Genomic DNA, 25,331 nt, shown 5'->3' on the forward strand with positions numbered 1-25,331 from the left:
AAATCATGGATTCAAATTTTTTATTAGATGTAGTGCTATCAGGTCAATCATTTCTTCTTGAGTAAACTTGGATAGTTTGTGTCTTTCAAGGAATTTGTCCATCTCATCTAAATGGTTGGTTTTACTGGCATAAATTCATGCATAGTATTCCCTTATTACCTTAAAAAGTGTGTAGGGTCTGTGGTAATATCTCCTTTCTCATTTCTTATATTGATAATTTATGTGTCTGTCTCAGTCTCTCTGTATCTCCACATAATAAATATTTATCGAGCTTTTTCTATGTGGCTGGCTCCATGAGACTGAAGAGGCCCTCCCCTCGGGCTGCTGACCACGTGGCAGGTGAGGGGAGGCCATCAACAGGCCAGCAGGAAGGGAGGGCATCATTCCATGTGAGGGGTCTATGAGACGGACTGCCTATGGGAGGGGGGAGTGTGGTCAGGGAAGGACTCACCAAGGAGGGGGCATTTGAGAGGCCCAAGAGCCAGAGAAAGCCAGTCAAGCAAACCGAGAAACACAGATGCCAAGGCCTGGGATGGCCACGGCCTGGAGTGTCATTGGCAGGTGTCTTGGAGTTTGAGCCAGGGGAGGAAAGGGGTGAATTTTGACTGTATTTCCACGTTGGGTGTGGGCTGGCCCTTCACAGTGCAGCAGCTGGGGAAGATGATGACATCGGAGGTGAGGGCCAGATGAGGTTGGCCAGGAGGAAGGGCACACAGAGAAGGATGGACCACGGACGGAGTCCTGGGACCCCGGAACTTCAGTGCAGCATGATGAGGAGCCATCAAAAGGGGGTGGGACTGGTCACTGCTGGGGGGACATGGGTAGGAACTTCACGGATGCCAGGACCAATCTTGTTTGCAGGAGGGAGCCAAAGGTCAACCATATTGGAAGGTCAGCTGAGGTCAGGAGGCCAGTGACATCTACGCAAGGATGGCCCCGGTGGGCTGTGGGCATGAGAAGTGCAATTTGAAGGCTTGGAAGGGAGCGGGCCATTGGCACGTGGGGCGGAGACCCTAGCAGACTTTTAGGTGAACGTTTGCAGCAAACGAGCAGAGAGAAGGGAGGAGAACGGAGGGACACAGGGCAAGTGGCGTTTTGATAAGATCCGAGACACCGTGGCACACTTGTGAGTTGGTGGCATGACCCAGAGGCGGGGCAGCCTTGAGTGGTGGTGGGCACCTCATTCTGTGTGGCAGGGCAGAGGCAGCACAGGGCGGCTGTCAAATGCTGTTGGGCCTGTGACTTGCTGAGAAGGTCCTGACTGCAAATTCTTCTTCACTGAAGGGCAAGGACATCTGCTAGGGTGGGTTCAGAGAGAGGGGGAGGGGTGAAGCGCCATATGTGAGCAATAAGGGCACACATGCGAGAGGCCAGGAGGTCTGTACTCAGTGTGGGCACCTTGAGATCCGAGGAATGCCAAGGTGTGGGGATGGGGCATTTTCTAGTTCAGCTTTCTCTAATTTAGGTAAATGCTCAGCGTAAGCGAGTAGCTCAGGTAATCAGTCAGGGGGCCAGCTGCCTTAGTGCTGGGGGAGCAGGGAGAGGTGAGGTAGCGGAGAGAAGCAGAGTAAGGCAAGCAGCAGAGGCGTGTGCATACGTGTTTGTACGTGTGCGTATATTTGTGCGTGCATGCACGTGTGCAGGTGTGCATGTATGCAGGCAAGTGCGTGTGTGTGCATTTCTCTGTGTTTCTGCATGAGTGTGTTGGGGGGGGTGACAGCTAATGAAGGAATGGGAGCAGCCATGGGTTGGAGGTTTGCAGGAGGTCCCACAGATGTGAACTTGAAGGACAGGCAGTTGTGGGGAGGGTGAGGTGCTTGGACTTGGACGTGGTATGTTATTGGTGATGAGAGGAAGGGCACCTCAAAGAAGGGCAGAGGCCAATGGCACGGCATGGCAGGAGCCGGGTTGTGCAGAAAGGAGAAGGAAGAATGTGTTGGTGATGGCACAGTGAAGCCAGGGGACAGTGCCTCACCTTAGCCAGGGAGTGCTGGGGTGTGGGGTGGGGGAGACAGCCTGTGGCAGGTGAAGAAGAGATACCACTTCTTCAGACACAGATTCCGGGCACCCACAATGCCCCTACATTTGGTTTCTAGTAAGGGTATCCTTGGCATGCACTGATTTTGTAAAAAAGGAAAACAAGAGTCCGTATTAGTCAGCTTGGGCTGATGAACAAAACACCACAGAGTGCGTGGCTTCAGTAGCAGAAATGTATTTCTTACAGCTCTGGAGGCTGGAGGTCCAAGATCAAGACACTGGCAGGGTCCGGTTTCTGGTGAGGGTCCTCTTGGAGTGTCAGGTGGCAGTCTTGTTGCTGTGCGCTCGTTTGTTTTTGTGTGTGTGCACAAATGGGGGGCACTCAACTCTCTGGGGTCTCTTATGAGGACACTAATTGTATTGGATCAGGGCACCATTCTTACGACCTCATTTAATCTTAATTACTGTAATCAGGTAATCCTGATAGGCCCTATCTCCAAATATATTCACACTGGGGGTTAGAACTTAAACCTATGAATTTTGGGGGGACACAATCCAGCCCATAGCAAACACCTATTGAATGAAGTAGACATTGGTGTATATGTCATATGGATTTTGGTGGAGTCAGGCTAAGTGGTCACGTTTAAGTAGCAACCTTGGACATCCTAACACAAGGCGGTGGTGCCTCGAGGGACAGCGTCCCAGGTCCCGCCCAGCTGTCCTCCCACCACGCTGACAGGTGGTGTGTGTTTGAACAGAACAGAACTGGCATCCCCTGATGTTACTGGGCACGGCCATTTACCCAGGAGCTGAAGGCTGGTCCCGCCGAGCCCACTGCGAGGGTGAGGACTGGTAAAGGGCTGCCCCTTCTCCATGGACACTTTCCACCCCTTACGCTGTGCCTGCGGTGGCCACGGGCCACACGGGCCATCGAGCACTAGAAAGGGCCCGTGCAAACCAAGAGGTGCCGCGAGCATCAGGAATACACTGCAAAGCCTCGGGGTAGACAACACGTCCTAATGCTGCAGAGACCAGTCACGCGCTGGGCGACATCTGGGTCTGCCGTGTCAAATAAAATGTATAATTAAAACTGATCCTGGCTGTTCCTTGTCACCTTCTAGAAAACGTAGCCACGAGAAAATCCACCGGCACAAACCTGCTTCCTACGACACGTCTCCAGGGCTTCCTGCTCGGGTCGCAGCGGCCTCCCGCAGCAAGGCACGGCGGCCTTGCGCCCGACCCCCGTCCCCGTCCCCGTCCCCGTCCCCGAGGCCGGCCGGTGCAGCGCGCGGGGCGCTGCGGGCGCTGCACGGGGCCGCGCTGCGGGAGGGGACGCTCGCTCCTGCCTCCCCCTGGCCCGCGACAGCCGGTCCGCCGCAGGTGCGGTCGGGCCCCGGCGCGAGCGTCGGCAGGTTAGAAACCCTCCGACGTCTGCGGGGCAGGCCGGGTGAGCGCGACCCGGAGAACGATCCGGCGCCGGGCTCGGCTGCCGGGGCCACGCTCCTGCCGAACTCCCGCGGGGCCCCGGTGCCCCGGTGGGAACGGCCCGGGAGGACACGGCTCCTTTAAGAGGGGCCGTGGAGATGGTCCGTCACGTCCTTTGCGTGCGTAGGGCGGAGCCCTGCGTAACCGGTGCGCCGGGGGCTGGGCGGGCCGGGGCGCGCGATGGCCTGCCTGACTGACAGGAGCGCGACCGAGCAGAGGGCCTCCCCATGCAGGCCCCGCCCTCCAAGCCCCGCCTCCGCCTCAGGCCCCGCCCCACCCGCGGGCTCGCTCCGCAAGTAGGTCCCGCCTCGGATCCCGTCTAGGCGAAGGCCACGCCCCGGCCTCACGCAGGCCCCGCCCCAAACCCCGTTTTAGCGCTGCCGCGCCCCATCCCACGCAGATCCCGCCCTTCCCCGCCCTCCCCGCCTCAGGTGCCGCTCCGGATCCGGGCTCGCCGCAGGCCCCGCCCCGCCCCACGCAGGCCGCGCCTTCCTAGCCCAGCCTCCGCCTCAGGCCCCCCCCATCTCGCCTAAGTGCGCCCCCGCCTCACTCCACGCAGGCCCCACCCTCTCCGCCTCAGGCCCCGCCCACCGCGCAGATCCCTCCCCCTTCCCCGCCCCCCCCGCCGGCTCGCGGGGCGGGGCCTACTTTCGGCGAGGCGGCGGCGGCGGCGGCGGCTCCTCGGCGGCTGCGGGAACTTTCCCGGCGGGCTAATGGCTGCGCGCGGGCCGCGGTGAGGTGCGGCGGCGGCGGCGGCGAGCGGGTGGCGCGGGGCCGTGGAGCAGCGAGCCAGCGAGCGAGCGAGCACGAGGCCGGAGCCCCGGCCAGGCCCGGCCGACCCGCCGAGTCCGCGATGCGCCCCGGGGCCGGCCCTCGGCGCGGCTGACGCCGCGGCCCCGCCGAGACCCCGGCCCGGCTGGCCGGGAGCCCCCGCAGCGCACGTCCCGCGCAGCGCCCGCCCGCCGGGCACGATGGCGGGGAGGGCGGCCGTCCCGGGCACCGCCGTGCTGCTGGTCACGGCCAACGTGGGCTCGCTTTTCGACGACGTGAGTGCCGCGCCCCCGACCCCCAACCCCCGGCTCCCGGGCCCGCGACTCCCGAGCCCGAGCCCCCTGATCCCCGAGCCCGCGACCCCCGACCCCGAGCCCCCGGAGCCTCGAGCCCGGACCCCCGACCCCGCGACCCCCGACCCCGAGCCCGCGGATTCCCGAGCCCACGACCCCCGAGCCCGGACCCCCGACCCCGCCACCCCAGAGTCCCCGGACCCCCGAGCTCCCGGATCCCCGAGCCCGCCACCCCGGGCTTTTGCCCTTATCCCAAGTCCGGAACGGAAGGCCCAGACCCCGGACCCCGGCCTCTAAACTCTGGCGCCGAACCCTGACCCTGGAACAGGGCCCTGAACCCCTGTCCCCAGAACCTGACCGCGAAGCTCCAGTCCTCGAACCCCAGTGCTAGCCCCTGTTCACGGTCCTCGTGGAACCCAGTCCCCAGAAACCGGTCTGTGGGCACCAGTCTCAGAACCTCCCTCAGCCCTGGTTTCCAAAGCCTGATCCCAGTACCTCAGACCTGATACCTGAAACCTGATCCCCAGAACCCAGGTCCTAGGATCCCCATCCCCAGTCCTGGCCCTGAACCCCAGAGCCATGGTCACTAGAACCATCTAGATCCAGAGTCCTGACCCTGGAACCCTGGATCCCAAACCTTGAATCCTAACCACAAATCCTAGCCCTGAAACTCCTGACTCTGAATCCTAGGCCCAAACCACTGTCCCTGGTCCCCAAACCCCACCTTCAAACTTTGGTCCCTTGCCCTCCAACCCAATCCAGCCCAATCCCAAACCCTGAATCTCAACCTCAAACCCCAACTCCTGGCTCTGAACCCTTGTCCTGGGCCCTTGAACCTGGAGTCCTGGCCCCAACCTTGAATTGTGAACCCTGCCTCCTAACTCTGGTCACTTGCTCCCATCTCTTAGATCCCCTCTTCCATACTCTGACCCCTGAATCCCAAACCTTAGCCCCCAGACCCAGGCTTTGAACCCTGGGCTCCTGGACTCCGTTCGCCAAACCCAACTCCTGGCTCCTAAACCCCAACCCCTGACTCCCCCCAACTCCTGTCCTCTGGTTCCTGGCCCTCTACCCTGGCCCTTGTCCCCTGGCCCCATTTGCCTGGCTGTCTTTCATTGACTGAACAGGGCCTGAGGTGTAGGCCCTCATTTTACCCCATAGCTTAGTATCCTTTTAATTCTCAAATAAGGATAGCCTGTTGAAATCCCTGGAGGACTTTATTGCATTTCTTGTTTATTAAAGAAAAAAGATTTGAGAAGCTCTTTAAGGCAGAAAAGGGATGCTGACTGCCTTAGGCCTTCACCTTCTCTAGGGTCGCTCTTACCCAATCCACAGTCCCACTCAGGAACCCGAGGTGGCCCCAGTCTCTGGAGAGATGGGGGAGCTGAGGCCCAGGGCGCACTGGGAGCTCCCAGAGGCAGGCAGAGGCTGACCTAGTTCGGTGTTTCAGCCTCGGTGCCACCCCGCTGTTGGTACTTACACCGCCAACCCAAATAAAGCAGAATGCGGCTCCAAGTGGCACAGATGGAGCCTGCGAGCTGCGTGCTTTCCCTCCCTCCCTTCCCTAGGTGAACAATTTGGTGCAGCGCCAGACTGATGATGTCTGTGGCACCACTGATACAAGCACGATTTAGATTTCAGGAGAAACGTCTTGTCTCTTTGCCCACAGCCAGCAATGGGTGTTTCATTAAGCTAAGTTCATGCACAGACTAGGTTGGTTTTTATTAATAAAAGGTAGGCGCTTTTTGTGTGTTTTTCTTATTTTAACTTCCAGGCACCTGTGTATTGTACTTAGCTGCTGGAGATGAACTGTTTTCCCTCAGACTTTGTTATGGACAACTTTATCTAGTGTTGTGTTTGATCATTTTCTACAAGAGTGGCTGGTCTGGGTGTGTGTTTGTATATTCAGCAATCTATTCTTGGCCTTCCAGTAACATGTCACTAGAACATGGTTCTGTCCAGATGATTCAGATCCGTTAGCTGTGGCTTCAGAGCCTCAGAATGTCAGGAAAATTGAGCATGGTGGGGCATTTTAGTCTCAAAGGGAAAAGAATTTTGCTGTGCAAACATTCTTTCCAGTAATCTTTGATTCTGAGTTCTAGCATTTTTGTTGTGTTTTAACTGTACACACATTTCTCTCTGTTGATATTAAAATGAGCAACTTAATTCACTTTTGTTAAGCAACGTGTTCTCTCTGAATTTTTATTTCTCTTAAAGGCTATGTAGAATTTTGCATTGTGTTTACATCTAGAAGGAACATTTGTTTTGGTAAATAGTACATAGGTTAATTCTGCAAGCTGTCTTGTGATTTAAGGGCTGAGTGGAAAAGCATCTGTCCGTAACCAACATGTTTCTTGATGTGTGGGGCTCATGTCCCCAGGGGCAGGGGCAGGGGCAGGAGCTGTCCCCCTTCGGGAGCCTGGGTGGAGCTGGGGCCCGGACAGAAACCACTCCCTCACTCACAGTCCTAGGCCTCCTTCCTTGGGTGAGGTTTGGGTTCTGGTGTTTGTGGGACAGAAGCCTGACCCATGGAAACAGCTCGTTCTTGAGTGAAGGAAATTTCAGCTCCTTGGTTCATGCTGGCCTTCAGAGGACCTGTGTGCTGACTGCCGTTGCATGACACGTCCCCCTGCTGACAAACATGCTTCTCGGATGGTGTTCAGCTTCCTCATGTGGAGGAATTCCTTCCTGCCCTGTTTCCTTGTCTTAGAAACCACGCTCCAGTGTGGGATCAGTGCGTTAGCTGCCTCCTGGGGGCCCGAGGGGGAAGGGTGTCTGACTTTGAAACAGACATGCTGGGCTGCAGAGGGCACTTTTTCTGTCATGCGTGAGCAATAGGTGATCTGCTTTTGCTTTTATGGTTTTGAAAGTCTCCCCTCAAAAGCTCTCTCCTCCTCCCTACCCAGAGGTAACACCAAGTATGGAAACCTCAATCGTGGCTTTGTCCTGGCGCCCTGGGCCCTGCAGAGCCCTTTGTGGTGGTCTGCTCTGTCCTCATCAGTGCTCCTGGCTTCGTGGTGTCCATGACTGGCAGTGCTGCTGTTCACTTAGCTGTCCGCACTTGGGGCCTTCAGGTCGCCTCTAGCCCTTTGACGTTGTGGACAGTGTCGCAGTGAATAGTCGGTCTTCAAACTGTTATCCCTTACATTCTTAGAACGAGTAGAGGGTCCGAGGAGTCCCTGTCTGCATAGACTGTAGCCCCCCATGGGTGCTGCCCGGGAAGTTGCGCCAGGAAGGCTCCAGCCTGCACACTACACCGCACCCCGTGGGCCTGCGCGCACCGGCCTCCGAGCACTGCAGACCTCTGGGACACTCTGCCTTCACCAGGAGAGGGCGAGAATGGAGATGCGCGTCATTTCATAGCATTGTGAAAATAGTTTTGACCTAGTCAACCTCTGAAAAAGTCTGAGGACCTCTGTCCTGGTTGGCAACCCTTCCGGACCATTATGAGCATCTTCCGGGCCACACAGCTGGGGGTGCCTGTGACTTTTCTTGGTTACAGCATCTGCCAGATCCCCCTCAGGGAGTCATATGGCTGTTTTTAATTCTCAAACTGGACTCCTGCTGTCACTACCCATTTCTCTGGAAAGGGGTGGGCAGGGGTATGCACCTAATTGTTTTGCTTGAGACGGCTGCTTTTTTGACAAGTGAGGCTTCTGGCTTTTGGTTCCTTACATTTTTATTAGAAGTGAACTGAGGAGGTGAACTCTTGCAGGCTGCGGCTTGAGAGCTCGGTCCCACCCTTACATGGTCAGGCTGTTTCTCGGGAAGGAGACTTAGTCCAGCAGTAGGATCCAGTTTGCTTTGGGTGTCTGCCTGTTGGCCCTTCGTCCCGCTACTCATTCCAGGCCAAGTGTCAGTTTCAACCTGGTTTCCCTGTCTTCTTAGTCGGCTCCTGAGCAGCCTTTCCCTTTACCTAGACCTGGGATTGCAGGACTTTTGTGAGTGGGCTCAGCAGGTTGTTGTTAGCAGGGACCCGCGGGCCCTCCAGTCAGCAGGTGTTCAGGAGTCTGTGGGACAGAGCAGAGATGAGGCAGTGCTCTGCGGGGCATGGGTTGGTGGTGGGTGGCTGCCGGCGTCCTCAGTGGTCTCTCTCCCTCCTGCAGCACCAGTGCTGCCCTCTCAGCTCCTTACTGTCAGCGTCAAGGTGCTGCTGTTTCTCCCACCTTGAAATGTTGAACTTTTGTCCCTCCTCCAGCTGCTGCTGGCATCCTTACCTCTTCCCCAGCAGTGCTACATGCAAGGTAGTTTCCCCTCTGCAGCCCTCTTCCCGGGCCTCTGCCCCAACATGCATTCTCAGTGGGACTTCCATGCCATCCAGTCTCGGTGGGCAGGTCCCAGCCGGCAGGTCACCGTTGGTCCTTCTTGATGGCTCTGTTGCTCCCGCGTCTTCTTCAAGGACTCTTTGTCTGGTAATGGCTTTACTGAAATAGAGCTCTCATGCCGTTCCCTTTGCCCATTTGAAGTGTACCATTCAGTGGTTTTCAATACCTTCTAAGGGTTGTGACTATCACCACAGTCAACCTTAGAACAAAAAGAAACTCTGTGCACTAGCAGTCACTCCCACCCCCTGGAAGCCCCAGTCTACCTTTTCTCTCTGTGGGTTGCCTGTTCTGGACATTCCATATAAATGCAGTCATACAACATGGGGTCTTTTCATCTAGCGTCTTCCCCTTTGCATCGTGTTTTCAGTTCATCCATGTTGTCGTGTGTGCCTGTGCTTCATTTCTTTTATGGCTGAGCAATCAATGTTCCACTGTACGAGCGTGCCACATTTTGTCTGTGCACATGTCAGTTGGTGGAGCTGTGCGCTGTTCCCACTTCTTGGCTGTTGTGGACGGTGCTGCTGTGAAAGTCTGTGTGTGGACGTGTGTTTTCATTGTGTACCCGGTCGTGGAATTGCCGGGTCATGTGCGAACTCTGTGTCTGGCGTCTTGAGAAACTGCCAGGCTGTCTGCTTGGAGGCTGCACCATGGGCTGTTCCCACCAGCACCGTCGGGGTCCTCCCCAGCACTGGTCTTTCTCCGAGACGTTTCCCGTGCTCCTGGACGCCTGTGTTTGGTTCTCTCCGGCCACTTCCCAGGGCCCGGGCTCCGGCCACGCTCACTTTCTGGGAGCTCATCTGATGCACGCCATGAGCACTGGCTCCGCACGGGTGCTGGAGTCACAGGGACCGGGCTCTGCCATCTGCCAGAGAAGCCTGTTCTCTCTGAAGGGAGGTTGGGGCTTCCTCGTTCAGAAGTGCTGTGCCTCCCTGTGTGCCAGGCGCAGAGGGTGGGGCTGCCCGAGCCCCAGCGCCCCTGCCCCTGCGTTCTGTGGCCATAGCCCTTGGCTGGAGGTGTTTCAGCATTCTTTTCTCTCCTTTTTCATTTTGCCATTTTGCCATTACTGTCTCTGATCTGAGGTCTCAGTACACGTTCTCTGTGAGAACTAGGGTCAGTTTGCCTGAGTTAGTAAGATGGGGGTCCTCTGTCTCCCGGGGCTGTGGGGTGGAAGAAGACAGTGGTCCCAGGCCCCGGGCTGCAGATGGCAGGTGCTCCTTCCTCTGCCACGGGAAGCCACACCTGATCCTGGAACACCTCCTCTCCCTTTCACAGGTGTTGTTCCCTGTCTGCCTTTGATTGTGTTTGGAGTTTCGAAGTAAACCTGGCAATTACCTATGTCCAAGCTATGTATGGCTCCCTCGCCCTCCTGCTCTGAAACTCAACAGGCTGCGCTCTTTGTATTGTTATTGATTCAGACTTGGAGATGGGCAACGTTCTCTCTGCTCACGAACTTTCATCCTCCGTGTATTTCCTGTTTTTATCAGTCTCTAGAGTTGCTGAGGGGAGAGTTTAGGTTACTGGGGGTGTGGGTGGGACTTCTTTGATAGTAAATATCAAATATTTCTGGTATTTTGAAGTAAGCCCCAAAGATAGATCTGTTGGAAAGTCCTGTGAGAATATTTAGGAGCGTGTGTCTGTTCTGATAGCTGTCACTAAGAAGCACCCATGTACCTGGAAGTTTGGGGCCTCCGTGTCCTCATCTGTAGTGGCAGCAGCTGGAGTGAGGGAGTAGGGCCGTGCTGCTCCCGGGGATGGTCTCTGCTTGCTGAGGGACATGTTTCGGGGCAAGGCCTGTGCTGGGGTGTCCCCATGGACTTGTTGGATCTGACTTGGAAGTCACAGAAATCCAGATCTAGGCTTTCCTCCCAGTGAAGGGCCCCCTCATTTTTTTTTTTTTTTTGAAAGAAAATAATTTGTACTATATTAAAATTAAGAACTTTTGCTCTGCAAATGATGCCGTTAAGAGAGACAACTCACAGGTGGAAGAAAATATTTGCAATCACATATCTGGTAAAGGACTCGTATCCAGAACATACAAAGAATTATTAAACTCAGCAGTAAGAAAACAAGCAGTCCAATCCTAAATGGGCAAAACATCTGAACAGACGCTCACCAGAGAAGACATATAGATGGCAAATAAGCACACAAAAATATGCGCAACATAATTTGTAATTAGGGAAATGCAAATCAAAACAAAAAGAAATCCCTACCCACATACTAGAAAGTCTGAGTTGGAAAACTGGCATCACCAGTGTGGGTGCGGATGCGGAGCAGCAGCAGCTCCCGTCTGTTGCTGGTGGCACAGCCTCCTCGGCGGGCCGTCGGGCAGTTCTGCGATGTTAAGCGTAGACTTGACATGTGGCCCAGCCACTGCACTCCTAGGCACTGACCCTGCTTTTCCCTACGGGAAAGCTTAAGTTTTCACGAAAGCCTGCATGCACAGGTTTATAGCAACTTTATTTTTAATTGCCAAAACCTGAGAGCAGCCCAGACGTCCTTCAATGGATAAACTATGGTACATCCACACTATGGAGTGCTCTTCAATGTTCAGAGTGAACGAGATATTAATTAACAAAACCACATGGATGAATGTTAAATTCTTATGCTAAGTGGAAGAAGCCAGTCTGAGGAAGGCTATACGATTCGATCTGTATGACATTATGGAAAACTAGTTGAGAAGTATTACATTCCATTTTATTCCAGGATTTGATACTTTAAATTTTTGATGGCTGTAAAAGACATTTTGCTGAGGTAATGTTTTTGTAGTCCCAAATGAAGCATCAGAGCTGAGGGATTTATTTGGTTTTGTTGTGTGGTTTCAGTCTGGACACTTAGAAATTAAGCTCGGCTTCAGATCCCCTGCAGTCAGAAATGTTCAGTCTTCTGTTCCGCGCTGGAGGACTCTGCATTCAGGCAGAGAGCAGGAAAGGAAGCGAGCAGGTGCAGTGACACGCTGGTTCCTTGCAATGCCTTTCAGAGCCCTCTGTCCAAGGGCTGGGGAGGGGGCGGTTGGAAGGCTTTGGCTGGATGGGGGGGAGGAGGAAAGCAGAAGGTGGTGGTGGCTGCTAAGGGGGAGGGAACAGGTGTCCCTGAGCTGCAGGGGTCCCTAAGTGACAGCCACAAGTAAAGGCTCCTTGAATGTTGGGAGGTGGATTCCCTCCAGGAGGGGAGTCCGGCAGGTGGGGAGGGTGAGTGCTGGATGGCTGGGGTGGGGGTGCTCAGGAAGGCTGCGGACTGGGCTGAGCCCTGTGGCTGCTGGGCGCCTATCTGTCCTTCCTGTGTGTCCACGTGCCTCCGAATGCAGCCCTGTGCCCGCTGGTATTTCCCCGCTGTTTACTGGGCTTGCCCTTCTGATGTGAATGCGCTCAAGTGAGATAATAACTGGGGGCCCTGGGGGAGGAGAGCTGGCAGAGATAAGGCAGGCCTGTCCCAAGGCGAACATGACAGTGACTTTTGAGTGCCTTCGGTTGCTCACTTCAGTTACTTGGGTCACTTGGGAATCTCTTGCAGTGTTGGGTGTTCCAGAGACCGGTGGGAACCAAGAGCAGAGCTCCGAGGCCGACTGCCGGCTGTGGCCAGGCCCCGGGGGGTGCTGCCAGTGGCACTGGGGAAGAGTGTCCACTTAGATCCTACTCGCAGTACCCTCATGGGAACAGGTGGGCGGGTGGGCCATCTGGAGGTCCCCTGTCTGCAGGACATTCAGGAATTGGCAGTACTGTCTATGGAAGCTGTGCTGTCAGGTGTGGCTGTGTGATGTGCTTACGTGACCTGGGATGATGTGGACAGGGGTTTGCGATGGGCGCCGGTTCTGGAGCAGCTTGGGGAGTGATGCACCCCAGCCCCCTGGCTGGTCTTGGCACTTGCACAGAAGGGGTTTCCCAGGTTGCTGATGTGCCCTGACTGTTGGGAAGGCTCACCCCAGGCTCAAAAAATGCTTCCTCTGGTCTTGTTTTTCTCTTTAGGGAATAAATTGTCCCCATCTCCAGAAGCCTGGCCTTGGAGCCAGTATGTTCTTTGAATCCTGACCTTGGGCCCGTTGCCTTCTTGGTCCTTCTCTCTGATGAGGACGTGAGACCCCTCTTCAAGGGTTGCCATGGTTGCAGGCTGCATGCCCTCCCCTCTTTCTCAGCAGGTGGGTGGTCGTTCAGCAGAGCTGCCATTGGGTGTGGGGGGTGGTTTCCCCAGCTGCTACCCTGACTTCCCCTCCCAGTACCCCTGGAGGTCTCTGAACTGTCCAGGAGGGCTCTGTGGGGGGGTTCCTGGCACAGCAGAGTCTGCACGGGCCCCGTCTCTTCATCTCCACTGGACCTTCCCACCAATGTCCTCCTGCCTTCTTCCTCTTGTGTTTCCACCTGAGCCTTCCTGGCTCCCCTTGCCTGACCCATCCTTTTGATCCTGCAAGCACCAGGACTGCACTCTGGATGGGTCAGGTGCCACTCGGCGGGGCAGCCTTGAGTCAGGCTCCCTGTCTCCTGCTTGACAGTCTTGTGCTTGACAGTCTCCTGCTTGGCAGTCTGAGCCAGCCCTCCTTTTTCATGTCCCTTCGTCTCAGTCCTCTGAATGACTGTCATTACAGGAACCAAAGGAGATTTAAAAGCAGAAGACATGGCTTTGGCCCCAATTTCGATAGAAGAGAATTCCACCTTCAGTGCCCAGTGTGAACCATGCTCCAGGTCCATGTGGACGCTGGTCGACTCTGCCTCTTATGACATGTGTGACCTTGGGCAGTATTTAGCCTGCTTGTGCATCAGCAAGTAGGAATCACACCTTGAAAGTGGCCAGGGAGGGTCTCAGAGGCATTGGGCAGTGGAGGTGTGCGTGTAGTCAGATATTTGTTCATGAAGGGTCCCACCTTCGTCCTCTTGCTCCCGGCACGGAGAGGTGGCTGCAGGCCTCTATGGGGCAGCAGCCTTTCCTGCACTTCTGTGCTCGGGGTGCCTGGTCCAGGGCTGGGCAGCGCACTTGGGCTGCTGGTTGATCACTGAACTGTTAATGAGCCTGTGCTCACGCGCCTGTGGGTAACCAGTCCTGCTGCGTGGCTTGATTGGTGTCACCGTGGAGAGGAGCCTCCTCCTCGCAGTGTGGCCGTCATGTCACTTCCTGCCAGCTTCCAGCTTGCTCTGCGCCCAGGGCTCCCGGAAAACTTGACGCCTGCACCTTCATAGTCATTGGGGCTTGTCTTCCTGAGTGCCTGTGGCCTGGACAGGAGAAGGGCTTCCACCTTGCCACCTTGCTCATCGTTCATGGCACAGCTCATGTGTCCCAGCTTTGAAGGCCTCTGCAAACCTCCTTGTCCCTTCCCCACCCGGTGCTGATGCCAAGCTCTGAGCTGTTGCTGCGTCATGCCCTGCTGATCACGGAGCACTTGTCACATGGTGTTACGTTCAGGGGTGCTGGCCTCTGACCAGCTATGGCTGGGGGTGAGGCCGCTGGGTCTTTGGGTTCTACTGGAGTGTTATAGGACGGGAGTGGATGTAGCTGGATGGGACTCATTGGAGCTGATGGTGGCTCCTGAGCCCTCGCTGTTTTCAGGGCCACAGACATCCTACCCTCGCACAGGTAACATTGGTGTTGGCCTGCCTGCACCTAGTGGGTGCCCTGGGGACAAGCACAGTCAGAGATGCTCTTAGTGGTTGGTGGGAAGGTCTGTGGTTCCTGGCCTCTTGTTTTTTTCTTTTCACTTTCAGCCATTTCATTGACATACAGTTTGCATGTCATGCAGCTCAAGCTGTGTGAGTGTGTTCTCCAGGGACTGGAACATGCTTACCGCTGTGCAGCTCTCACCACAATGTAGCTTTGAGACACTTCCTTCCGGGTCCCGGCCTCCCGCTGGTCTGCTTTCTGTCTCTAGAATTTTATCTCTACTGAGGATTCCATATTGTGGAATCACACGGTGTGTGGTTTTCGGGTGCTTGGGTTCTTTCCCTTGGCATGATACAGTGTCTTCAAGGCTCTTCTGCTTTTCCATGGTGTGAGCTGTGTCCTGTCGTGTGGACACACAGCTACTTCATCCGTGCGCCGGCCGGCGGACGCTGGGGCTGTTGTGTTTAGTGCCTCTGCGTGGTCCTCCATGATGGTGTGCATGTCTTTGTGTGTGCGTGTCTGTGTGCACGTGGTGCTCACTTCTCCTGGGCTGCTCCTGTGGTCAGTGTGAGGTTTTTTTTCGGGGAGCTGCCCAGTGCTTTCCACAGTAGCTGCACCATTTCACATCCCCCCCCCAGAAGCATGTAGGGTGTCCAGCTACTGTGTCCTGACAGCCCTTGGTGATGTCTTTATTTTTGATTGTCGTGGCACCCCCTTGTGGTTTTGATTTGCATCTCTTGCCTCTACTTTTAAATAACAGGCATCCCACAAAGTCGGTTACTTTGCCATACTGGAGAGTGCTTTTGGCAGACAGATGACAATGTGGACGGGGCAGCTTCATGGGACTGTGTCCTTTTGCTTGCCCCCTCCAGGACGGGCCGACAGGGGCAGGAGAAGCCCCCACTGGGAGGCTCCCCTTTGCCTGGACAGTGGGAAGGTGTGGTTGTGTCACATCTTAGAGCACAGTACAGTGGGGCAGGAACAAGGGCGGGTAAGTGTCCTGGAGCTCTGCATCTGGAGGAGCTTCCGAGAGGCGCTGGGGCCTGTGACCAGGCAGCCCAGGCCGTGCCTGGCTCCAGCTGCTTGATCTTCCTGGGGATGGAGTGTCTCTGTTATAGGAGCGGCGTGACTACTGAGTCACCATGCATCAGAGTGTGCGGGCAACTTTGAGGTATTAGCATTTATGGGGTAGGCCCAGAGAGAACGCAGGAGTCCATAGCGGCCTTGTCCTGCTGCTGTGGGTGTGGAACAACGGCAGGGTGGTCTGAGGTTAGCTCACTTCTCCCAGCCTCCGGGGTTGGGTGGGACCACTTCCAGGGACTGTCTTGGGATGTTGGCCTGTTGTCTCTGGCCTCTCCCATTCACCTCTCTCTCCTGGGTATCCAGGTGGTTGCATTTGTAAGTCCAGGTGCAGGTCCTGGAGGCACCTTTGGTGGTTCTGCGGACACATCTCCAGCGCCACAGACAGGACTGGTATTGTGTGGCATGCTTCACCCAGTGCAGCCTCTGCCGCAGGAGGGATGTGAGGCGCGCAGGCTGAGAATTCCCATGAAGCAGTAGCTGTGTTCCTTGATGCTGCATTGACAGCACCTGGCCGTAAGCCAGGAGGCTCACACCTTCCTCTCAGGCAAGTGGGCTGTCCTGGTCTGGGCTCACTGGCCGCAGGATGCCCACTGCAGGACAGCTGGGGGTGTTAGATGCCAGCGGCAGGGGGTGAGGGGGGTGGGCGCTGTCTAGCCCTTTCAGTATTAGAAGAACAAGAGGAGACACTGATTTGGTCCTCATCCTCCATTTAGGGGAAACTCTAGGCCTTGTCGGAGTTGATGGTGGTCAGGCGTCTCAGAGCTGGCTTGCTGGCCTCGCCTCCTGTTGTCTGCCAGACCCTCGCCACTGCAGGAGCTGTTGTCGTCAGACCTGATTGTGTCTCTCTGCCCACCCCCGTGGCAGCCAGCCTTCAGAGAGGTCTTTAGGTGTGTGGCCCTCCAGGCCGGGCCTGGCCATTCTTGGGTGAGGGTGGGCCATGTACTCGAGGACCCTGTAGCCCACCTGGGAGGGGCTACACTGGGGTCCTTTGGGGCCAGTGGCTTCCTAGCCACGTGCTGATTAGTCCCCAGGCCCTGTGTGGGATCCATAGAGCAGACGAGGGAGGACGGGCCCTGGGAACGAGCCTGGTGGCAGCTGCCCCTCCCCAGCCCCAGTCCCCTCCCTCTCTTGCCTTTTGGGCATTCGGGTGACTGTCCGCTGCCACCTGCTGGCTCCATGAGTTGTTAGAAGGGGAGTGGGGCCAGGGGCAGCACCCTCCCGGGGCCCGGGCGCTCTGACCCTGTGGGCGAGCCTGCATGCGTGAAGCTGAGAACCAGGGTGCATGGCTGTTGCTTTGAAAACCACCATGAGGTCTCCCCTGAAGGGCCTGGGAGCCACTGTGCTGAGGGACACTGAATGGATTAGTCAGTGGACAGACTCTCGTCTGCCCAAAGATTACCTCTTGGTGGAATCGAGCCGTGTGCAGATTTTGGGGGCATTGGCAGCACTGCTGGTGTCCACCCACCTCCTGAGCGCAGAGCTCACAGTTCCTGCGTGTAGCGGAAAGGTTGGGGCGGATGTCCGGAGAGGCTCGTTATGTCGAGAAGGCAATCCGTCTGAGCAGCAGCCAGTGTGCAGGACATGTGCTTTGTCTGCATCCCTTCTGTGGCCTCCCTGCCTGTGGCTCCCTCTTTGCGGTGATGGCCCTGGCGGGGCTACAGTCAGGCAGTGCAGGCTGTGTGCACTGTCCAGGTGCGGGTGCAGGCACTGGAAACTGGCCACCTAGGGAGACAGCGGCACTGCCCCAGGGTGACAGACCCGTGACCGTCTGTGCCCATCACCAGGGCTTCACGGGGTTTCCTCTGAATATGCGGCCCCAGAAGGAAACCTGGGTGCTCTTGGGGGGAGTTCTGGGGGCAGGAGCTCTGTGCTCCACTCAGCCAGCCCAGTGGTCACCCCCTTTCAGTGGTTCCAGGCTTCATGAGGTTTTGCTGTGTTCGAGTCTGCAGGTGCAGGGGTAAGGCCTGGGGACAGAGGAGCTTATGTCTGAGGACCGTGTCCCCTGCGGCCTTGGCTTTCCACTCACTGGGAAGTAGTTTGTGTCTCCTCAGAGCCAGACCCCCATGTAAGCCCCAGGTTCCCAGCAGCGCCCTGCCATGCTGGCCACAGCTTCCTGGGGCTTTCTCTGGGTGTGTGGCACAGTGGCTGGCAATGCTGGGGGTAGCCTCCACAAGGACCTAGGCACCCACGCTGGCCCCTTGGGCAGGTGAGGTCATGGGGTCCAGAGACTGAGAACTCAGGATCCTTGGGCTGAGGCTGTGAGAGTTGAGGAGGGTGAGGAGGGTCCTGGGCGGGGTGTGCTTGGGATGTGAAGAGAGGGGCTGTAGTGGCCCAGTGACGTCACCTCAGGTGTTCTGCATGTCCTCCCTTTCTTATCCTCATAGCTGTGCGGGGCCCGTCCTCTCACTAACAGGGCCTCACAGGGCCTCACCGGGCAGAGGGGTGCATGCACCTGGCAGCCTGGCTCCAGGCTCTGTTGCCTGAGCTGCCCCAGCCTCTGAGCACAAAGGATCGGCATGGTGACCTGAGGGCGGCTTAGGATATGCAGGGATGTTTTGGCCATGGTGGCTGGAGCTGGGTCCCAAATGCTTTGGAGCATCAGAGAAGTAAGGGAGGGGTGGCTGTTGTGGCCACTGAGAGGCAGGAGCATGGGCAGGAAACGGGGGACCTGAGCCTGCCTGGGGGCTGCATGACCCTTCTCGGCTGGTGGGTGTGGCCAGCAGCAGGACCCGACATTGTGGCCAAGAGGCGCATTTAGCTGACTATGCGTGCCCCCACCCCCCATTCCTTGACCCCCAGGGGTGCAGTGAGGGGCCGGGTGCTACAGCCTGCCTGCCCTGTTGTGGCCCTGGGCCGGGGCCTCCAGTCCAGCCCACAGCCATGCTGGGCTGGGGGCGTTGCCTGTGGCCAGTCCGGCTTTTTCCACCGCTGATAAGCGGCAGGTCTGGAAGGGAAGCAGGGGGGCTCGGGCTGTGGGGGGGCTGTGCTGGGAGGGCAAGGAGCTTCCAGTGACTCTGGACTCCTGCACTGTTGGTGGCTGACTGAGGAGCAGAGCCTCTGGATGATGGGATCATTATGGCACAGCTGTGAGAACCAGGATGACAAACTCAAAAATACCTATGCTGGGTGTTTCCATTTTATTTTGTAAATATAATAAAACTTCACTCAGGGAGAGTGTTTAAATTTATTCTGCTTCCTCGGAGAAAATTGATGCCTGTGAGCTTTGGCAACCTTGATCATTTTAGCTTTCTGTATGAAATGCAATGCAGACTTGCCCCAAAAGGCGCAGAACTGGATTGCTCAGTGGTGCTCTGCCTGGCACGTGAGTTGCCGTAGATATGCGTGTGTGGTGCGGACAGATGCGTGTGCAGTGCAGACAGACTGTGGAGTGATTCTGGCATCTTGTGATAACTGTTGCGTTGGGACTCTGTATGATGGATGATGAAAACAAACTTGTAACCTTTTCATAAGGGAATAGACACCCATTACCTACCAGAATCTAACTCGACCCCAGCAGCTTGATGCTTTTCGTGGACAGAGTTCCATGAAAACTTTGGGGGGAGCCCACTTGGAGTCTGCTGTGGAGGGCAGGGACCCCCAGCCAGCCCTTCCTGTTACAGACTCTGGACTGGCCCCTGCTGAAGTTGCAGAACACGTGGCCCTCCACACACGTGCCACGCCTGTGGCCTGCCGGCCTGCTTTCCCTGTAGCCACCATGAGGCCATGCGATGTTTTGACTGCATGGAATTCATTCTGCCCAGCAAACACACCAAAGTGTGCCATGGCTCCCCCCCCCCCACCCCGACACTACAACAGCTTCTCATTTCCGGCTGTCACGTGCACTGATGCGGCAAGCCCTCCCCACGTGCCTTCTCAGGCACCAGGCCAGAATTCCTGGGTACCTGTGGGGCTGTTGTGAGCTGCTGCCCAGCGTGCCTGGATAGGGTTTCTGTACACACGTGCACACAACATGCTCCCACGTGATACTGCACATCCCCTACAGCTCTTTGCATAGGCAGACTTCAAAATGTGGCTGGTCAGATGTGTACCTGTTACAATTTAATTTGCATTTCCCTGGTTTCTTGTAGTATTGAGTATCATTTTTGAGACTTTTTTCTTTTTTTTGGATTTTCTAGGATTTTAAGTTTAGAATGACGTAGCCCTTGCAAATCTTGTATTTAAATTAGTGATAAGTAATTTTGATAAGGAGGTGGTGGTAGGAGGTTACTTGTTCCTGATGCGGAGTTACTTAGGGTCATGTGATTTCTCAGGACTGTTTACAGATGTGGATGGAGAGGTCTGTCTGGATAGGACTCTTGAATTGAAATGTTCTTTTTTGTGTCTCATTTTGTGACTTTCTTGTTTCTTTTTCTTTCATTTGCTGTGATGCCCATTTGGAAGTCACTACACAGAGATCTGGTCGGTCTTCCCACCTAACAGCAGATTAACAGCCTAGATTTCCAGGATGGTGGTGTTCTCTTGCCCTCCCTGCTGGAATCAAAGGAGCGTTGTTCTGACTGAGCTTCTCACCTGATCGTCAACCTGCCTTGCAGACAGGTGTGCAGACTTGGGCAGCCGATGTGGTTGTGACTTGCCGATTAAGCCCGTGTCTGTGATTCTGGTTAGGTAGCTGGTTGATGTGCTTGGAGCTGGGGAAATTTTGGGACAGAGAGTGACTCCTGAGAGCAAACCCCTGCTTGCAGTGTGCTGTGAGGCTGGCCCTACCTGCCTCCAGCAGCCGCTTCTGGCAGCTCTGCTGCGCCATGGAGGGGAGGATTCCACTTTGCAAAGCAGAGTCGGAGAGCTTTCCATGATCTCCTTAATTCGAGTGAGAGACCTACACAGTAATTGGAAGAAAGCAGCCATTTCTGTCTTTGTGGACTAGCTACTCACTTTGCGCAGGGTCAAGGAGATTTTTTCTCTTGCCTCTTTTCTGAGTTGAGGTTGACACCTGAGAGCACAAGGGCCATCAAGTGCTGGCTCCACACCCTGCATGTGTCTCAGATGTAGTGACCACAGGTCACTTTGGTGGGTCAGACACGTTTAGATTAAGCAGGGAGCCCGCAGTGGGTCTGGTGGCAGGGTGGGTGAGGCCTCACTCCTCTGTCTGATATGTGTGAGCGTGTACAAGATCAGAGATAAATCATGCTTTTTACTCTGGGTCTCTGTCCAAAGTGTGGGAGTGGCTGTCTACAGCAGGAAAGACACTGAACTGGACAGAGCCTTGCCGGGGTGTCTGCTCTTCCTTGTAGTCCGTTACCCACGAGCCCACCTCCTACTTTGGAGAATTTTAGTCTCTGTCTTCCCAGTGAAACTGGGAGCCTGGCTGTTGTCATTATCACTGTTGAGAGTGAGCATGTCCTCACCCATGACAAGTTAGAAATGAAACTGTGATTGAACGTAAGTGTGGTGACTAAGACTTTACTTAGCTTATTGGGAAAGCAGTCTGACCGCCAGCTGTGGAGTTCCTGCAGGGCAGGCAAGAGAATTTGGAGGCACCTGGCGGGGAAGGAGCGCTCAGGGTCCCTGGGTAGCCTTCCCACCAGCCGCACGTGTGACAGGGTGGTGCCAGGGGCCACAGCAGAGCCTGTGCCTTCCTGAGACCACCCCCAGGAGAATTCTGGGACCACCAACTGAGCACATGTGGACACATGCTTACTGACACACATGGCTTTCCTGAGAGGCTGCTCACTCCAGGGCTAATCGGGGCTAACCCTTCATGATCTCCACTGGACTCTCGGATTTCCCTCCCCAGAGCCCGATGATCTGGACAGCATACACTTTGGCATTTCTGCCTTCTCAAGCCATGTCTTCACTGGGCTCCTTTGCAGTAAAGACTGGTGCCCCATTGGGCTTCCTCTCTGGAGAGTAGGGGGCTGTGTGTTGGAGCCTGCTCATCCCTCTGCTGTTGCATCTTGGGCGTGGGACAGAGCACTGCAGCTCCACAGTGAGGACCGCCATGCGAGGAACCCTTTTTTCTTTTTCTCTAAGGCTGGAGAAGGGACCCCCGTGGAGGGAAGGGAAGATTGTTGTGTGCACAGTGTTCACGTTGGTGCACTGTGTCTCAGTGCCTTTTCACAGGCTTTCGTTGCATTGGATACTCGGTTGACTGGCTTCTTGACCTCCTTTGCCCGAGCTCTTCAGAGTTGGCATGGGACCAAAATATCCCAGGTGGCCCTTGGAGCTGGAGTTGCCTTATGGTGGTGATTTCCAGGCAGACCTCCGAGGCCTGCCCAGTGCCTCCTGTATGCTCCGGGCTCCCCGACTTCCTGGATGCCCCGCAGGCCACAGACGTGTCGCTTGTGGGAACTGCGGTCCCCCAGTGTCGCTGAGTGGAACCCTCTGCTCTCTGTGTCCAGCCCTGGCCTAGCAGAGCCAAACCAAGTGTCCCTTCCTGGACCCACTCAGTGTGTTCTCCTCTGGGACCTCCTGAGCCCCGCCTGTAGCCCTTGCCCACTGAGTCTCACCTCTTGCTTGGCCTGGCTGGCTGCTCGAGGGTCCCTGAGGTCATTACACTGAACACTCACCATCTGGTGGTCATAACTGTGGAGATGTGCCGTGCTGGAGGGAAGTGTCGGCGCCTCTGGAGGAAGGACTGCTCACCATGCTGGCCGTCGGTAGTTTCAGAGCAGTGTGTTCTCGCCTGTGTACACACACATGTGGTCAGAACGGGCAGCTCCCCTAGGACCAGGGTTCTGCCTGGTCCTGGCCCTCCTGACTGAGACACACATGTTGTAAAAGTGACCCAGCAGTGGATGTTTCATTTGGGAAAGTCTATATTGGTTGCATTTATTGTTGTTATTATTACCTTTAAACTAAGACAGAGTCCAGATACCATAGAATTCACCCGTTTAGTATATACAGTTCAGCGTTTTAGTACAGTCACAGAGCTGTGAGCCATCACCACTAATTCCAGAATGTTTTCACGACCCTGAAAGAAACCCGGTACCCTTTTGCAGTCATTACATCTCCCCTCCCTGGCAGCCACTAATTTACTTTCTGTCTCTATGGATTCACCTATTCTGGAAGTTTCGTATAAATGGAGATAAACAATCTGTGCCCTTTTCTGTCTACTTTGACTCAGTGTAATGTTTTCATGGTTCATCCAAGTTGTAGCCTGTCAGCGCTTCGTTCCTTTTCATGACTGAACACTACTTCATCGCGTAGTTATACTGCATTTTACGTATCATTCATCTGCTGGTGCCATTTGAGTGTTACACATAATGCTGCTGTGAACATTCGTGTACAAGTTTCTCTTTGAGCATGTTTTCCATTTTTTTAGGTATGTGCCTAGTTGTGGATTTGCCAGGTTGTGCAATAACTGACTTTTTGAGCCAGACTTTTCTACAGAGGCTGCTCATTTTGCATTAGCATCATACGAGGGTTCCTGTTTTTCACACGCAATCCAGAACTTGTTATTACCCATCATTTAATTGTAACCATCCTGGTGGGGGTAAAGTGGTATCTCATTGTGGTTTCAATTTTCACTTTCATGTGCTTATTGGGTATTTGTATATCTGCTTTGAAGAAATGTTTATTCGAATCCATGGCACATTTTAAAATCTTTTGTTGTTGTTGTTGAGTTGTAGGAGTTCTTTATGTATTCTGGATTCTATTTTTTTTTTTAAAGGTGATCGGTAAGGGGATCTTAACTCTTGACTTGGTGTTGTCAGCACCACGCTCTCCCAAGTGAGCTAACCGGCCATCCCTATATGGGATCCGAACCCGGGGCCTTGGTGTTATCAGCACCACACTCTCCTGAGTGAGTCCTGGGCTGGCCCTGTATTCTGGATTCTAGACCCTTTTCAGACACATGGTTTGCAGGTATTTTCTCCCATTCTGTGTGTTGTGTTCACTTTCTTGAAACACAAGTGTTTTAGTTTTGATGAAGTCCAATTTATTTTTTCTTTGGTTGCTTGTGTTTCAGGTATCGTATTTGAGAAAACATTGCCTGATGCAAGGTCACAAAGGTTTGCATATGTTTTCTACTAAGACTTCTATAGTTTTAGCTCTCACATGCAGGTCTTTGATGCATTCTGAGTTCACTTTTGTACGTGGTGTGAGGGGTGGTCTCACCTCATCCCAGCACCGTTTGTAGGAAACACTGTTACTCTCCACTGAATCGTCTTGGCATCCGTGCTGAAAAGTGGTTGGCCATAAATACGTAGATTTATTTCTGGGCTCTCAGCTCTCCTTCGTTAGCGTATGTGACTGTCCGTATGCCAACACCACGCTGTCTCGATTACTGCAGCTTCATAGTGAGTTTTGAAATTGGGAAGTGTGAGTCTTCCAACTTGGTTGTCTTTTTTCTGATATTGTTTTGGCTATTCGGGGTCTCTTCCATTTCTATATGAATTTTAGGATTAGCTTGTCAATTTCCACAAAAAAAGCCCAGCTGGAATTTTGATAGGGACTGGACTGGCACTGAATCTTCAGGTCCTTTGGGGAGTATTGCCATCGCAACAGTGTTGTGTCCCAGACCACGGACGCGGATATCCTTCCTCAGGTCACCCTCTTCAATTTCTTGCAGTGATGTTTTGTAGTTTTCAGTAGGAGTCTTGTACTTTTTTTGTAAAATTTATTCCGAGTCCTTTTACTTGTTATAGGTCTGTTCAGATTTTCCATTTCTTCTGAGTCAGTTTTGGTGGCTTGTGTCTCTCTAGGAATCTGTCACTTCAGGTTGGCTGCTTTGTTGTTACACAGTTCTTCATGGTGTTGCCTTATAATCTTTTTCATTTCTATGAGGTTGGTGGTAGCGTCCTAGCTTTTATTCCTGATTTCAGTAATTTGAGTCTTCTGTCTTTTTCTTTGTTTGTCCAGCCATAGGTGTGTCAGTTGTGTTGGTTTTTCTCTGCTGTTTTTCTGCTCTCTGTGTTGGCTGCACTGCAAATGGGATCACACAGAGCCCGTCTGGAGAACCCGCATGCCGTGGGGCCTCCTTGTGAGAGGATTTTGTTGCTCTGCCTCGCCCCATCTTTCCTTGTCTTTGGCAGACACCAAACCATTCACCTGCTTGTTCCTGAGCAGGGAGGCTGAGTTTCCTGCTGCAAGCCGACATGGCCTGCCCTGTGGTAGGTGTCCTGGGCCCATGAGGTGTGGCTCTTTGATTCCTCCCTGCTGTATGAATGAGCTTTGGGGCCATTTTTCTCTGCGCACCCTGTGCACCTAGTGAGTTGGGTCCCTACTGGAGATTTGTCGACTTTGTTGATTGAATCAGTGGAAAACAGGCATGGTCAGTCTCCAACAAATGTTCCTCTGAGTGCCCTGGCGTCATCTGAGCTGAACTTCCTGCAGCAGTGTGCCAGCAGCTTCAGCTCCAAGAACGAGGGGATATGGTGGCCAGCACCCCAGAGCCTGGGGTGCCTATCATGGACTTTGCACACTCAAGTGGGCTCTCTTCTCTCTGTTGACCACTTGGGGCTGACGAGGAAAACAGCAGCAGGTACTTGAAATAGTCTTCAAAAGTAGAGCTGGAAGAAATGCCCTTTCCAACCTTTTTATTCAGCCACTGTTTGCTGAGCTGCCTCCTCATGGCCTCGAGCGCCCAGTGGTCACCTCGGTCCTCTAGCCACTGCCTGTTGGTTCGGAGGATCTGGAAACCTGGACTCAGCTCACAGCTTGAGCTGCGGTTTGTTCACCTGTACTGCTCTGGAGACTGACCCTGCAGTTGGCCCCAGTCCTTAGGGAACATGGACATTGACTGACTTGGGGCAGTTCACCACAGCCCTCTTAGCAAAGGGAGCCGCCGTCAGCCCTGGCCCCTGCTTCGTGTGCATGTGCTCCTGCGGTGCTGCCTTTACCGCCTGCACTGCCT

General features: G+C 54.8%; 1 protein-coding gene across 1 annotated transcript in view; it reads left to right on the plus strand.

Moving 5' to 3' along the window:
- The first annotated feature begins 4,408 nt into the window (after positions 1-4,408).
- The window catches only part of INPP5A (inositol polyphosphate-5-phosphatase A), a 219,460-nt gene continuing 198,537 nt past the window's right edge, over positions 4,409-25,331 (plus strand). Inside the window, exon 1 of the mRNA XM_063102348.1 lies at positions 4,409-4,508. Coding sequence (XP_062958418.1) covers positions 4,434-4,508 — 75 coding nt within the window. The 5' untranslated portion in view covers positions 4,409-4,433. The remainder of the gene's footprint in view (positions 4,509-25,331) is intronic.

The sequence above is a fragment of the Cynocephalus volans genome, chromosome 7 (genome assembly GCF_027409185.1).
Source record: "Cynocephalus volans isolate mCynVol1 chromosome 7, mCynVol1.pri, whole genome shotgun sequence".
In the NCBI taxonomy this organism is placed as follows: domain Eukaryota; kingdom Metazoa; phylum Chordata; class Mammalia; order Dermoptera; family Cynocephalidae; genus Cynocephalus; species Cynocephalus volans.